The sequence below is a fragment of the Hyaena hyaena genome, unplaced genomic scaffold, assembly GCF_003009895.1.
Source record: "Hyaena hyaena isolate Hyena2069 unplaced genomic scaffold, ASM300989v1 scaffold_141, whole genome shotgun sequence".
NCBI classification, from domain to species: Eukaryota; Metazoa; Chordata; class Mammalia; order Carnivora; family Hyaenidae; genus Hyaena; species Hyaena hyaena.
Window position 1 is genome coordinate 2,090,143 of NW_024080773.1, and position 13,297 is coordinate 2,103,439.

The window sequence follows — 13,297 nt, forward strand, 5'->3', positions numbered from 1 at the left end:
TTGCTTTGTTTTGTTTTTTTTTTCCAGACATAAAACTATTCCAATTTTTAATCTTGTTTTACAGAAATTGGAGACTTGGCTCTAAATTCAGCTGGCTCTGACCTGCTTCACCTATACTCACTACTAACAACAAGAAAGAATTTTTTAACTCACCAATTCCTGTCATAAAAAGCATTCACTTAATCCTTCACCTAAGAGCAGTTCATTATATTTTCAAAGTTCGTGGGGAGAATTCTACTCCAAATGTTACCATTTTTTATTTTTTTTATTTAAAAACATTTTTTTCTTTCATAGTTTATTGTAATTTGGGTTCCATATAACACCCAGAGCTCATCCCAACAAGTGCCCTCCTCCATGCCCCTCACCCCCCTTCCCCTCTTCCCCACCCCCACCAGCCTTCAGTTTGTTCTCAATATTCAAGAGTCTCTCATGGTTTGCCTCCCTCCCTCTCCCCAACTATTTTCCCCTTCTCCTCCCCCATGGTCCTCCGTTAAGTTCCTCCTAATCCCCCTATAAGTGAAAGCATATGGTATCTGTCTTTCTCTGTCTGACTTATTTCACTCAGCATAACACCCTCAAGTTCCATCCACGTTGCCACACATGGCCAGATTTCATTCTTTCTCATTGCCATGTAGTATTCCATTATATCGATAAACCACATCTTCTTGATCCATTTGTCAGTTGATGGACACTTAGGCTCTTTCCATGATTTGGCTATTGTTGAGAGTGCTGCTATGAACATTGGGGTACATGTGCCCCTATGCATCAGCATTCCTGTATCCCTTGGGTAAATTCCTAGCAGTGCTATTGCTGGGTCCTAGGGGAGTTCTATTGTTAATTTTTTGAGGAACCTCCACACTGTTTTCCAGAGGGGCTGCAACAGTTTACATTCCCACCAAAAGTGTAGGAGGGTGCCCGTTTCTCCACATCCTCGCCAGCATCTAGAGTCCTCTGATTTGCTCATTTTAGCCACTCTGGCTGGTGTGAGGCGGTATCTCAGTGTGGTTTTGATGGTTTTGTGGTTTAAATGATTCAGAAACTAATAAAAGGGAATCATGGATGGTCTCAGTCACTCAGCCAAGAGTTAGGTGGAAACCATAAGGAAAAAGGCTCCTTCTTTTCCCAACAAATGTGGAATTCTCTAACTAGCCAGAGATATATGCTTGTATCCTGACTGTCTCCTAAATTTACTCCCCACCAAAGTGCCTCACAATCTGGAGCTAGCTCACCTTTTCAGATTGATCCCTCACCCCCCTCCCTGACATCACCCGTACTCTGGCCTCCCAGCTCACGGTTTTTTCATGACTCCATGAGAAATATCCTAGATCCTGCAGATCCAGCTCAAACACCATTTTCTCTATGAACCTTCTGCTATGCTCTCAAGTATCCATGCTACCTCCTCCAAATTCCCACAGCATTTATCTATGGCCAGGTGGTAGCACTGATGGCCATCTGATGTATGTTGTGATTACTTGCCTGTCTCTGTCCGTTAGACCCTTCAAGATAGGGACCATGCCATATTCATCACAACACATACCCCAAGCACACAGCTGCATGCCTAACATTTAGAAAGTCTATTGCATTAAATACCATTTGGCAACTAATCAGTAGATGAATTCATCGTAATGGAAGAATAACTTCTATCATGTCAACCCATTTAATAAACTTTATTTTATCAGGGAGTTTTTAGTGACCTCACTTGAAGCCCAAAGAATGTCAGACATTTGGGGGTGCCTGGGTGGGTCAGTTGGTTAGGCATTCGACTCTTGGCTTCAGCTCAGGTCATGATCTCACAGTTTGTGGTTCGAGCCCTACATCAGGCTCCTCACTGACAGTGCGGAGCCTGCTTGGGATTCTGTTTCCCTTTCTCTGCTTCTCCCCTGCTCACTCTCCCCCTCTCTCTCTCTCAAAATAAATAAATATTAAATAAAGAAATAAAATGTCAAGCATTCTGACAAGCCAACAATGGAATTCTTAGAAAAAGTAGAAGGTTATTCTACTTACCGTTTAACCAAAATAATACAACTCTTTTGTATGCCAGACACAGAGTGGAACTTTGCATTTATTATCTCCTTTAATCTTGAAACAGTCCTATGAGGCATTGTTATTTCCATTTTCAAATGAAATAGTTGAGGTGTAAGTAGGTTAGTAAGTGGCAGGACTGGGAATTGAACTCAAGTCCTAAAATCTACATCTAAAGCCAGAGCTCCTCACCACCATGCTGTTCTCCACCCAGTTAGAGGGCCAGTCCCGGCCTCCATCTTTAGTGTTTTCATCCACCTCTTATCAATTTTAATTAATCATTAACATGACTTGCACAGAAACTTTCAGTTAAGTATTTCAAAATCTTACCTCATAGGCCCCTACCCCCCTTTACTCATGCTTATTATCAACATTTTAAGGACTCGCTTTATCCCAAAATTTTAAAGTAGGAAAATTGAGGGGTGCCTGAGTGGCTCAGTTGGTTAAGCATCCAACTCTTAATTTCGGCTCAGGTCATGATCTGATAGTTCGTGAGTTCAAGCCCCCATTGAGCTCTGCTCACAGCGTGGAGCCTGCTTGGGATTCTCTATCTCCCTCTCTCTCTGCCCCTCCCCTGTTCTCTCTCTCTCTCTCTCAAAATAAACATTTAAAAAAATAAATAAAATAAGTAAGAAAACTGAGCCAGAGAGCAGTTAAAAAATGTGGCCAAAGTCACAGAGCTCAACACAATGACAACACAGAGTGAACCAAGCCATTTAACTGTAGCACCCATGCACCACCAGATGCTTTCTTCAGGCATCCTGCATCACTCAGAAGTCCACACATCAAGGCACCTGACACTGTTACCCAGCAAGTCAATTCCTGAGTCAGTCTAGTTGCAGGGACAAAATTCACACATGAATGCAAATGCCTTCTTTTTGTAAAAAACAAAATCCACATGTCTTCTTACATATAATACTGAACTAAAACCTGTGCCAAACTGTAATTTCACCTCATCTGCTTCCTTTCGGTGGTCTCGATTCTGCCTCCATCACTAATTGGCATTGTCCTAACATTAGACCTGACTTCATTCTTTTAGGAAAACACAGATAAGTCATCTCAAACCCATAATCAGTTAGCCTGGTTGGTCAGATTCTTTTCTCATTTTACAAAGAGATAATGGTCCGCCATCATAGAAATTCCACATACAACATCTTGATATAGTAATAAGCACTAGTATTGACTGAATCCTTATATCATATCCCAGATACTATGCTACGCTTCTTTACCTGAATCCCTCATTTACATCAGCCTTTTTTTTTTTTAATGTTTTTATTTATTTCTAGGAGAGAGAGAGAGAGACAGCGTGAGCAGGGGAGGGTCAGAGAGAGGGAGTCACAGCCTCTGAAACAGGCTCCAGGCTCTGAGCTGGCAGTCAGCACAGAGCCCGACGCGGGGCCCGAACCCACGAACCGCGAGATCATGACCTAAGCGAAAGTCGGACGCTTAACCAACTAAGCCACCCAGGCACCCCTACATCAGCCTTTAAGTAGTCCTGTTTTCCAGGTGAGGAACTAAGCTCTGGAATGCTGAGAAACTTGCCCCAGGATCCAAGGTTGGGCCCAGATGTATCTGACTCCCAAGTCTGCACTCTTAACTTCTCAATGTATTCCCAGCCTCTGCTGCCATATGCTAGTCTTTTCCTCCAACGCCCCACCCCGGCCCCCACCTCGGTGATTAAAAACAGGATGAAAAACAAAAAAAGTAAACAGAGTACCTGATAAGGCCCAGGTCAACTCCATTCAAATCTACCATTTTTAGGATGACCATTTCTTTGTCAGTATTTGAAGAATACCTAGTCAGCAAAACAAAAAAACTCAGTCACTTCTATGTTAGTTAGAGCCTGGGATTCTTGTATGACCAACAGTAGAAACTGACACAAAAACTAAAACCAAAATGCCTCCAGCAAGCGAGGTTTCCTGATGTGCTGTAGTCTTACAAACCATATCCAGGAATTTATTCCTCAGCTAAAGAAATGTCTTGCAAATACCATCACAGTTAGGGGCATTAGGCCAACTAACTGGAGATGAAATTTATGTCTTTATGTAATGGACGTGATCTTATAGAACATATAGGTATTTCTTACAAAAGAGATTTGTCTTTGACATTTCTACTCCTATCAAATTTTAATGGAGTCTCTTAAACATAGCAGGAAATACGCAAAATCAAAAACATCCCTGACCTGCAGCTTAAAGTGTTATTTCATGTCCTTTCAGGGGAAATCAGATTATGTTTTCTAAAAATCAACTCCTTTGAAATGTACTGAAAAAATACGCAGACAAATGTAAAATGTCAAGTGCTCAAGTTGAAAGTGAGATATTATTTACAGCAGTCAAGTGCTTCTCTTCTGTTGCAAACCTGAGTCAGTACCTAAACGAACAAATAACCATCTGCCTCAGTTCCATTCAATTATGCTCATTTTATTTCTTGTTTTTCATTTCTATTTCTTTATCCTTTTATGTCCTCTCTCTTGCTCTCTTCTGCTGGATGGAGATGTTTCCTTCTGAATAATCTAATAAAAAGAGCTATTCATTAATTTAACAAATCCGTGTTGTGCACATTTTCATCTCCACTTTATTACAGAAGAAGCTGAGAGGCAATAAATTATGGTAAGTAAATCACTGAAGGTCACACAACTAGGAAATGATAAAGCAGAGATAAGACCATAGTCATGCCCGATTGCAAAACTGGGAGGCCTTCCAACATTCACGCTGACCCCAGCCACCAGCAGAGTGGGCAGATTGGCACGCAGGTCGGTGTGTGTTTCCACATTCAGTGTTTATTTCTACCAGTCGTAGATTATCAACATGTTTTGAGTTTATTTTAGCCTTCATACTCTTTCAGGATCCCACCATATTCCTTGAGTACCAACTGTGGCTTAGATTTTTGTTGCTGATCTCTCAAGGAAACCCGTGGCTTTATTGTGTTAACGCCCCTCACCTGGCTCGCTCTGACGGAGGATTCTGAAGGTAAGAAGAGGGGCTTCGGTTGATCTGTGTACCTTCCACATTTCCTTTGTTGATAAAGATTTTGCCTGGTTTCATATTTTGGTGTGCCATCTCAATGCTCTGTGGGTGAGAGAGAGAGCACACGCACCAGTTGTGAATTTGGACATCCTGTTGGATAAGGACTTAGTCAACAGAAACAGAGGAGCACTGTGGACCATTTCCTTGGTCTCTGAGCTCCCTCTGCTATGGAACAAGAGTTAGAGAACCACATAGCCAGTGTCCCTCCGGGGAGCACACAGATGGCCTCAGGGCTGAGACACAAGAATTGCTTTGACCTGGGAAGGTTACCTGAGTGTCTCAAAGCCGCTGAGTCAAACACCATTCGGTGTCCATCTGCAGGTTCAACTGGCCAAACTGGGAGCAACTCCCTCAACCCAGGACCAAGATTTGTTAACTTGAGGGTGTTCCATCCTCCTTACCCACTCCATACCCTCACCCTCTGAGGCCAAGTTTTTCACACTTTTCTGACTCAAAGCCACAATAAGCAACACATTTTTCATCACAACATAATACGCATCAACATATGTGTACTAAAACAAAAGTTCACAAAATACACCCTGCCTGTATGTTTTGCAACCCATGGACTTGATTTCATGAAGCCAGTTGTGAATTGCCATCCACGTTCGGGAAACATTGCGGTAAAGACATTTCTGCCTTTGCTGACTGGATCGCCAGGTTTGGGGATGACTTCATGAGAAAAAGTAGAGACACTAAATCTAGAAGGCAAAGGTATGAGGGAAACTTTAGAAAGGACCCCATGTGAGGAAATAATAAGCTTAAAGATGGGGAGAGAGAGGAGAAAGAGACACCCAAGCCAGGAATGGGAAGAGGGCTCACAGCCACTGGTAGGAGCATTGTGCCTTCTAGAGCTATCAGAGAAGACGTGAGAAATAAGGGTGTATGTTTATAAAGCAGATTGCCTGTCATGCTGTTTGGTAAATAAGAGGCAAGATTGGAATTACTTGTAATGACTTTTGGTTCCTTGATGGGTTCCTTTTCGTGTAACTTTGCGCAGAGACCAGACCACGTAGGGTGCTCTCAGTTATAAGGGTTACAAAGGAAATGTTTACTGTCCTTTTGGACAACAGCAGGAGGCTTCCTGCAGGAAACTGTCCCCTCTCAGTCAGTCAGTGCCTCGAAGACCAGAGCTCCTAGGTTGTCGGGGACAGAGAGGGGTAGGTGCTAAGACCACTCAGAGAGAGATCCAATAAGAACTGTTCCCATATCACCCAAACCACACCTGAACACTTGTGAGCAAGGGGAAGAACAGCTCCATCTGGGGCCCTTTGCCTACCTTCACAATGCCAGTGACCATGTACTCAAAGGTTCGATTGCTAAATCCTTCACTGGCGATTACAAATACAGTGTACTGGAAATACCCTCCTGGCCCGGAGTGTGTGTGACTGCCACTCAGGATGACGTTGTCTCTTCTGTACAGGGAGCCATATTTATTCTGCAGTCTTTTCAGGACCTTCAAGAGAAGAGAAAAAACAATAGAACTAAGATGAGGGAAAACACAGCAACTCACTATAGAAAAGGCTCCAATGAGTCTAATCAATGGCCCATACCAATGTCATCCCTGTTGAGTGGCTCTTCACCCTGTGCCGGTGTGTATCATCGTAGGCAGAACATCAACAAAACCACTAACTGTCAAGGCTAACATTTCACAGACTCTCTCCATACGCAAGCACAGCGTTAGCTATTACACACATTATGTTATCTTAAAATCTTTATAACAACCCCAAGAGGTAGGTATTTTTTAAACGTTTATTTATCTTTGAGAGAGAGAGAGCAGGGGCAGGGAAGAGGGAGAGGGAGAGAGAGAGAATCCCAAGTAGGCCCCAGGCTCTGTGCTGTTAGCATGGATCCCAGTGTGGGGCTCAAACTTAAGAATCGTGAGATCGTGACCTGAGCCAAAATCAAGAGACAGATGCTTAACTGACTGAGCCACACAGGTGCCCTAGAGGTAGATATTTTCAATCGCATCTTTTAGCTGAGAACACTGACATGTAAAGAAGATAAATAGTTTGCCCACTGCTCTAGTAAATATCCGAGCCACAACCTGGATCCGTGTCTCTCTAACTGTAGAACCAGTATGGTTTGCTGTTCATCATTCCACACATCATTCCACATTAACATCCAGGCACCAGTCCAAGCATGAGGAGGTATATGAGGTTCCTACCCTGATGAAGTGTTTATGCTAATGAAAATAAACAAAGAAGCATGTAATATTATTGCACACAGTGATAAATGCTATAAAGACAAATGTTTTTGAGTAAGAAAAAAGAGTGATGGGTGTTATTGAAGAAAAATCTTTTCAAAGATGCTACTTTCCACCAGAGACTTGAAGAGGATAAGCTGGTTGAACACCTACAGAAAGAATCCTGGGAGCAGCGAACAGTCATGTAAAGGCCTCTTTACTGCCCCCCTGCCACAGATGAAGAGCTCCATGTTCCCTGACACATACTGTCACACTTATTTGTCTGGGGGAAGCCAACCGTGGAGCCCTAAGGACACCCCAGCCACCCCCTGGGGAGGCCCATTGGAAAGGAACTATCTCGCCAGCACTAACGTGCTAGCCAAGTGGGTGTGCTCCCTCAGCCAAGCCTTCCAACACCTGCAGCCCAGCCGACATGTGAGTTCAACCCACAACACAGAAGTAGGTGTGTGTGTGTGCATGTGTGTGACTTCTGTTCTAATCTAAGTCAGAAACACCCAGTCCTGCCTCCCTGGGATTCCTGACCCACAGAAATCCTGAGCAGTAATTCAGGATGGTTGTTGCTTTAGGCCGCTGAGTTTTCCAGATGACTTGTTGTAGAGAAGGAGGTAAGTAATGCAGAGATACTCGGTAAGTGTTCACTGAACTCATTACGGAGTGAGCATCAAAATGCATGATAAGTGTGCTTGCAGGGCCCATACACATCAGGAAGACAACAGAGAGGAAATCTGTGATGCTGAGAACTAGCTTCTGGTTATGCTTTAATAAGCATCAACCTGAAATTGGGTATTATTGTGGCTTCCTTGTGAAGGGTGTTATGATTTTTTTTTTATTATTATGTCAAGGGGCACCTGGGTGGCTCAGCTGGTTAAGCGTCCAACTTTAGCTCAGGTCATGATCTCACAGTTCATGAGTTCGAGCCCCACATCAAGCTCTGTGCTGTCAGAATGGAGCTGACTTTGAGTCCTCTGTCTCCCTCTCACTTTGCCCCTCCACCACTCATGGTCTCTCAAAAATAATAATAATAAACATTAATAATTTTTTCCACATAAATTTTTTTGTATTTATTTATTTTTGAGAGAGAGAGAAAGAGAGAGATAGAGCATGAGCAGGGGAGGAGCAGAGAGAGAGAGAGGGAGACACAGAATCTGAAGCAGGCTCCAGGCTCTGAGCTGTCAGGACAGAGCCCAACGCGGGGCTCAAACACACAAACAGATCATGATCTGAGCCGAAGTTAGACCCTTAACCAACTGAGCCACACAGGCGCCCCTTTTCACACTTCTTTATGTCAAAAAATCACTAAAATGATCTAACAAAAGTGTCAAACCCAAAGCAACGTTCCCTGATGTAGGTTACAGTTAACCAATACCCAGCATAGGAATGACAGCACATTTATGGCAGGTGTCGTGAATATCACTTGTCACACGCACTCAGCCTTGTCTTTGGTGGTTGCTTTCAGGCGCAGGATGTTGAGAATGATTCTGAACCCAAACCTGGGTTTAGCAAAAAAGAGTGCATTTTCTGATTAGCAACACTGTCTACCTTGAGTATGGCATGGGCTGTCATACGCTGATCAACCGTCACACAGAAGGCAATGAAAAGCCCTCATTTGAATTACTTGCCAGTTTCTGTGATGTAAAGACTCCTCACCACCGTCAATTTCAAGCTACCAAAACTTAACAATAAGCTTACCAAGTTATTGAATATTTAACAGCCAGCCCTCATGAGCTGGTGCAAGACAGTTCCAGAACACACTTGGTACATAAGGAAGTAGCCACAACTTACAGGCTATATACTTAAAACACATAAAACATCTACCAGTCTCTTCTATTTTAGGGGAAGAGCTACACTGCCCTCATTCTACTCATATGGTCATTGAATGAGGAAGATCTTACAAAGGATGTTGCCTCATTAATCAGTCCGTGCCCCAAACACCAATTGCTAGGTTACCATGTCCACATACACAATCCTGTGATGCCAGGCAAATGTGAAAGGAAATATGATATGACCTGACTAACGTCCTCTGACCAAGTAGCCCACATTCTCCATCCCAATAAGTTTCCATGCTGCTTCTGTGTGACCCAGATCCAGACCACACTCTTCATCACCCTTATGCCTTCTTCTAAAACAGTTAATGACAACATTCATGAATGAGAAGCCCATCACCAAAGGGGTACCACGAAATCTCGACTAAAGGCTGCTGTCGAAAGCTAATGTTCTCACAGTTCTGTAAGCAAGACAGGAAGGTAATGAAAAAAAGAACTTCTGGTGAACCTTAAAGCTCTACGAACCCCTTCCTACTTTTATTCCTAGAGAATGTTAGGATTTTAGAATTAAGTGTACTTCTTCAGGTTTACACAAGAATCAAGCTCTTAGAAAGAAATTATGGGGCTCCTGGGTGGCTGCATCGGTTAAGCATCTGACTTTGGTTCAGGTCATGGTCTCACAGTTCTTGGGTTCAAGCCCCACGTCAGGCTCTGTGCTGACAGCTCAGAGCCTGGAGTCTGCTTCAGATTCTGTGTCTCCCTCTCTCCCTGCCCCTCCCCTGTTTGCTCTCTCTTTCTCTCTCTAAAAAATAAATAAACATTAAAAAACAGAAAGAGAAATTATGGTGCTCAAATTTTATAATAAAAGAAAAAGACCACAAACAACTCCCAAAACTTGTATCCTAAACTACATTCTCTGTATGAAGTCAGACACGGGGGGCTTCAAGAAAAAGAAAAGAAAAATTCAATCATCTAGCAACAATGCCTGCCAACAACTGTGGTAAATAACAGGTTTCCTACTTCATGAGAGGAGGGGTGTTTTAACAAAATGAAGAAGTTACCTTAATGTCTACAGCTCACTTCTGTGTTCAGTTTCCATTCAGTTTCCTATTACTGACACACCTGGGAACCTGCCGTAGGAAGACCTGGAAAGCCACTGTTCTCCTGCCCTGCCTCACTGCTCAGAGGTCTTCCAGAACCTTCATTCCATGCTGGAAATGCCATCAATCCTCAAAGCTGAGGCTGAGAACCTGCCTACAACCAGGTATTATAAGGAGGCATGAGGGCAATCGTTCAGCTACATTCATTCTTCACTCCTTCCCTTGGATTAACCTGGGATAACGAGATGGGTTCATTTAAAGCCCTTCCACCGGGTCTGAGATTCCACAGGGAAAGTAAAAATAGGAAGAGATGGTGAAATGGTGGACTGTTGACTTCATAGCCTCTGCAACCCAACACATTAATCCTATCTCCCCTCCACACCCTACCCCCAAATTCCACTTTTGACTCTCCCATTTCTTCTCATGACCCCACCACTTCCCAGTGAGAACCATCTCTGATCCTTCAGAAAAATGGCAAGCGTCATGGTAATGAGTGTGGGCACTGGCACCAAGATGCCTATGCGTACACCCAGCTCTGACAGCTTGGAGCTGGCTCAGCGCAGACAAGTTCCCTGATCCCCTGCAGCTCGTGTTTCCCAATCTATCAAATGACATAATGATAGCACCTCCCTCCTCCAGTTGTTTGGAAAATTGAATTCATTAATGGATATGAAGCAATTAGGCGTGACTCATCATGGGAACTATGCAAGTTTTAGCTTTTATTTCTATTCATTCTCAAACCTCATTCACATTTAATGTGACCTCTTACTACCTACCAGGTAGCCTTGCGGCCACCCCACTGATTTAACACCTTTGTGCCAGCCTCATGTGGTAGAGGGGAAATTTCTAGGCAAAGTTAAAATCATTTCCTGCAACCCTACCTTCCCTTACTAGTTCATTCAGCCTTCCAACATGTTGTAAAACTCTCCTGTGTTCAATCTCCTTTGTTTGAAATACCGAGTTTGATTACCGTTTTCCCAACTGGATCCTCACCAGCAGAGCCTTGGTATTAATTTAACGAAGCTGCCAATTTGTGTCCTGGCCTCCAGCCTCAGTCTATCTCATCAAACACCACTGTCTGATTAATCATTCTAAAGCAAAATTGGGTTTGCATTACTCCACTCAAAAGTTTTTGCAGAATCCCCATCACTTACAGAAGTAAAAATAAACCAGCATCCCAGGCCCTCTACAATTATGATCAACATACCTTCCAGGCATATTTCTAATTACATGTGTCCTAATAGCACAAAGTCCTATGCTTGCAAAGGAGTCTACATTCCTCCCTTCTGCCTCCTTGTGGTAATGCTGTGCCCTCCATCTGATAGCTCTTCCTCCTCATGTAAACCATTTAAAATTCCTCCCATTAAGATAAAGAAGACATGACATGTGTCTGTGTGTGCGTGCATGCAGGCACACGCGTGCACGCACACACAGACACAGACAATGGAATATTACTCAGCCATCAAAAAGAATGAAATCTTAACATTCGCACCAACATAGATGGATCTAGAGAGTGTTATGCTAAAAGAAGTAAGTCAGAGAAAGAAAATACCATATGATCTCACTCATATGTGGAATTTAAGAAACAAAACAAATGAACAAAGGGAAGAAAAGAGACAAGCTAAAATACAGACTCCTAACTATAGAGAATGAACAGAGGGTTACCCGCGAGGAGATGGGTTAAACAAGTGAGAGGGATTAAGAATACACTAAACTTGATGAGCACTGAGTAATGTATGAAATTGTTGAATCACTATACTGTACACCTGAAATATAACTCTACTGTTAACTATACTGGAATTAAAATAAAATTTTGTCCTTTCAAATGTCACATCCACTGTGAAGTCTTTCCCTACTTTCCATTTTCGAATCCCCCTTGTGGTGGCTTAAAATCACTGTGTGTCTACAAGTTCCTCACTCCTCCTCCCTTTAAGAGGGGAGGCTCTACTGTCCTATCCCTGGATGTGAAATGGACTTGGTACTTTGCCTCCAATGGACAGAATAGGCTGGGAGCTCAACTCCTGAGCACAAGTGTGGCTTCCTCCCTTCTCTTTCTCTTGAGTTACTCACTTTGAGGGAAGCAGCCATTCTGGGCTACAAGGATACGGAAAGTGAGAAACGAGAAACTGAGGCCTTCTACAAGCTGCCACACAAGTGAGTCATCTTGGAAGTGGTTCAATCAAGGCTTCCAATGACTGCGGCCCTTGCCAACACCTTGATTTCAAGATAGCCTAAGCCAGAACCACCTAGTTAAGCCAGTCCTGATTTCCTGATCAACACAATGTATGCGATGATGTTTATTGTTTTTTTAATGTTTATTTATTTTTGAGAGAGAGAGAGAGAGAGAACAAGCCTGAAAGTGGGGGAGGGAGGGGCAGAGACAAAAGGAGACAGAAGATCCAAAATGGGTTCTCTGCTGAGAGCTGAGAGCCCAATGCAGGGCTCAAACTCACAAACCATGAAATCATGCAGGGCTTAAACTCACAAATCATGAGATCATGACCTGAGCTGAAGTCAGATGCTTAACCAACTGAGCCACCCAGGCGCTCCTAGATGATGTTTATTGTTTTAAACCACCATATTCTGGAGCTATTTGTTACTCAGTAGTAGATAATAAAGTGGAGATAACAACAGACCCACCTCATAGTTTTGTTTTAAGTGTAGGAGTGGGGAAAACATGTAATACTTGCTCCTCAGATGTCCATAGATGGGGGAGAATTCCACTCCATTCCCCAAGAAGGAGAGATATCGGAGAAGTATTTCTAGGGCCTCCCTCTCCCTCTCATTGGCCACTTCACACAGGAGGAGGAACGGTGTTTAACAGTGAGCTAATAGAACATGACAGTGAATGGTGGGCATTTAATGGTCACTGTCCTATGTGCTCTAGACCCTCATCTTCCTCACCTTCATGACGGTGCAAACAGATGCTTAGAGAACACATTCTCTTTCTGTGACCTGATCCCATACAGAAAAATATAACTGGGTCAGGGCCAAGAATCTGGCTTAGAAAGACAGACCTGAGAGTCCAAGTCCGTCACCCTGTGTCCTCTCTCCCTCTAAGCATCTTACTGTTACCTGCCCAAGACCTACGGGCACCTTTCTGCTAAGCTCAACCTTCCCCACAGCTGGGTAACATGGTCTCAATTCAGGGAAAAATCACACAACAGCCTGTCATTTTCTACA

At 43.3% G+C, this 13,297-nt stretch overlaps 1 protein-coding gene across 1 annotated transcript in view; it reads right to left on the reverse strand.

The window, feature by feature from the left end:
- Window positions 1-13,297, reverse strand: part of ASAH2 (N-acylsphingosine amidohydrolase 2) — a 77,190-nt gene that overhangs the window by 54,506 nt on the left and 9,387 nt on the right. The window contains exons 5-7 of the mRNA XM_039238545.1: window positions 6,325-6,501; window positions 4,963-5,090; window positions 3,740-3,817 (exon numbers count right to left, since the gene is read on the reverse strand). Coding sequence (XP_039094476.1) covers window positions 3,740-3,817; window positions 4,963-5,090; window positions 6,325-6,501 — 383 coding nt within the window. The remainder of the gene's footprint in view (window positions 1-3,739; window positions 3,818-4,962; window positions 5,091-6,324; window positions 6,502-13,297) is intronic.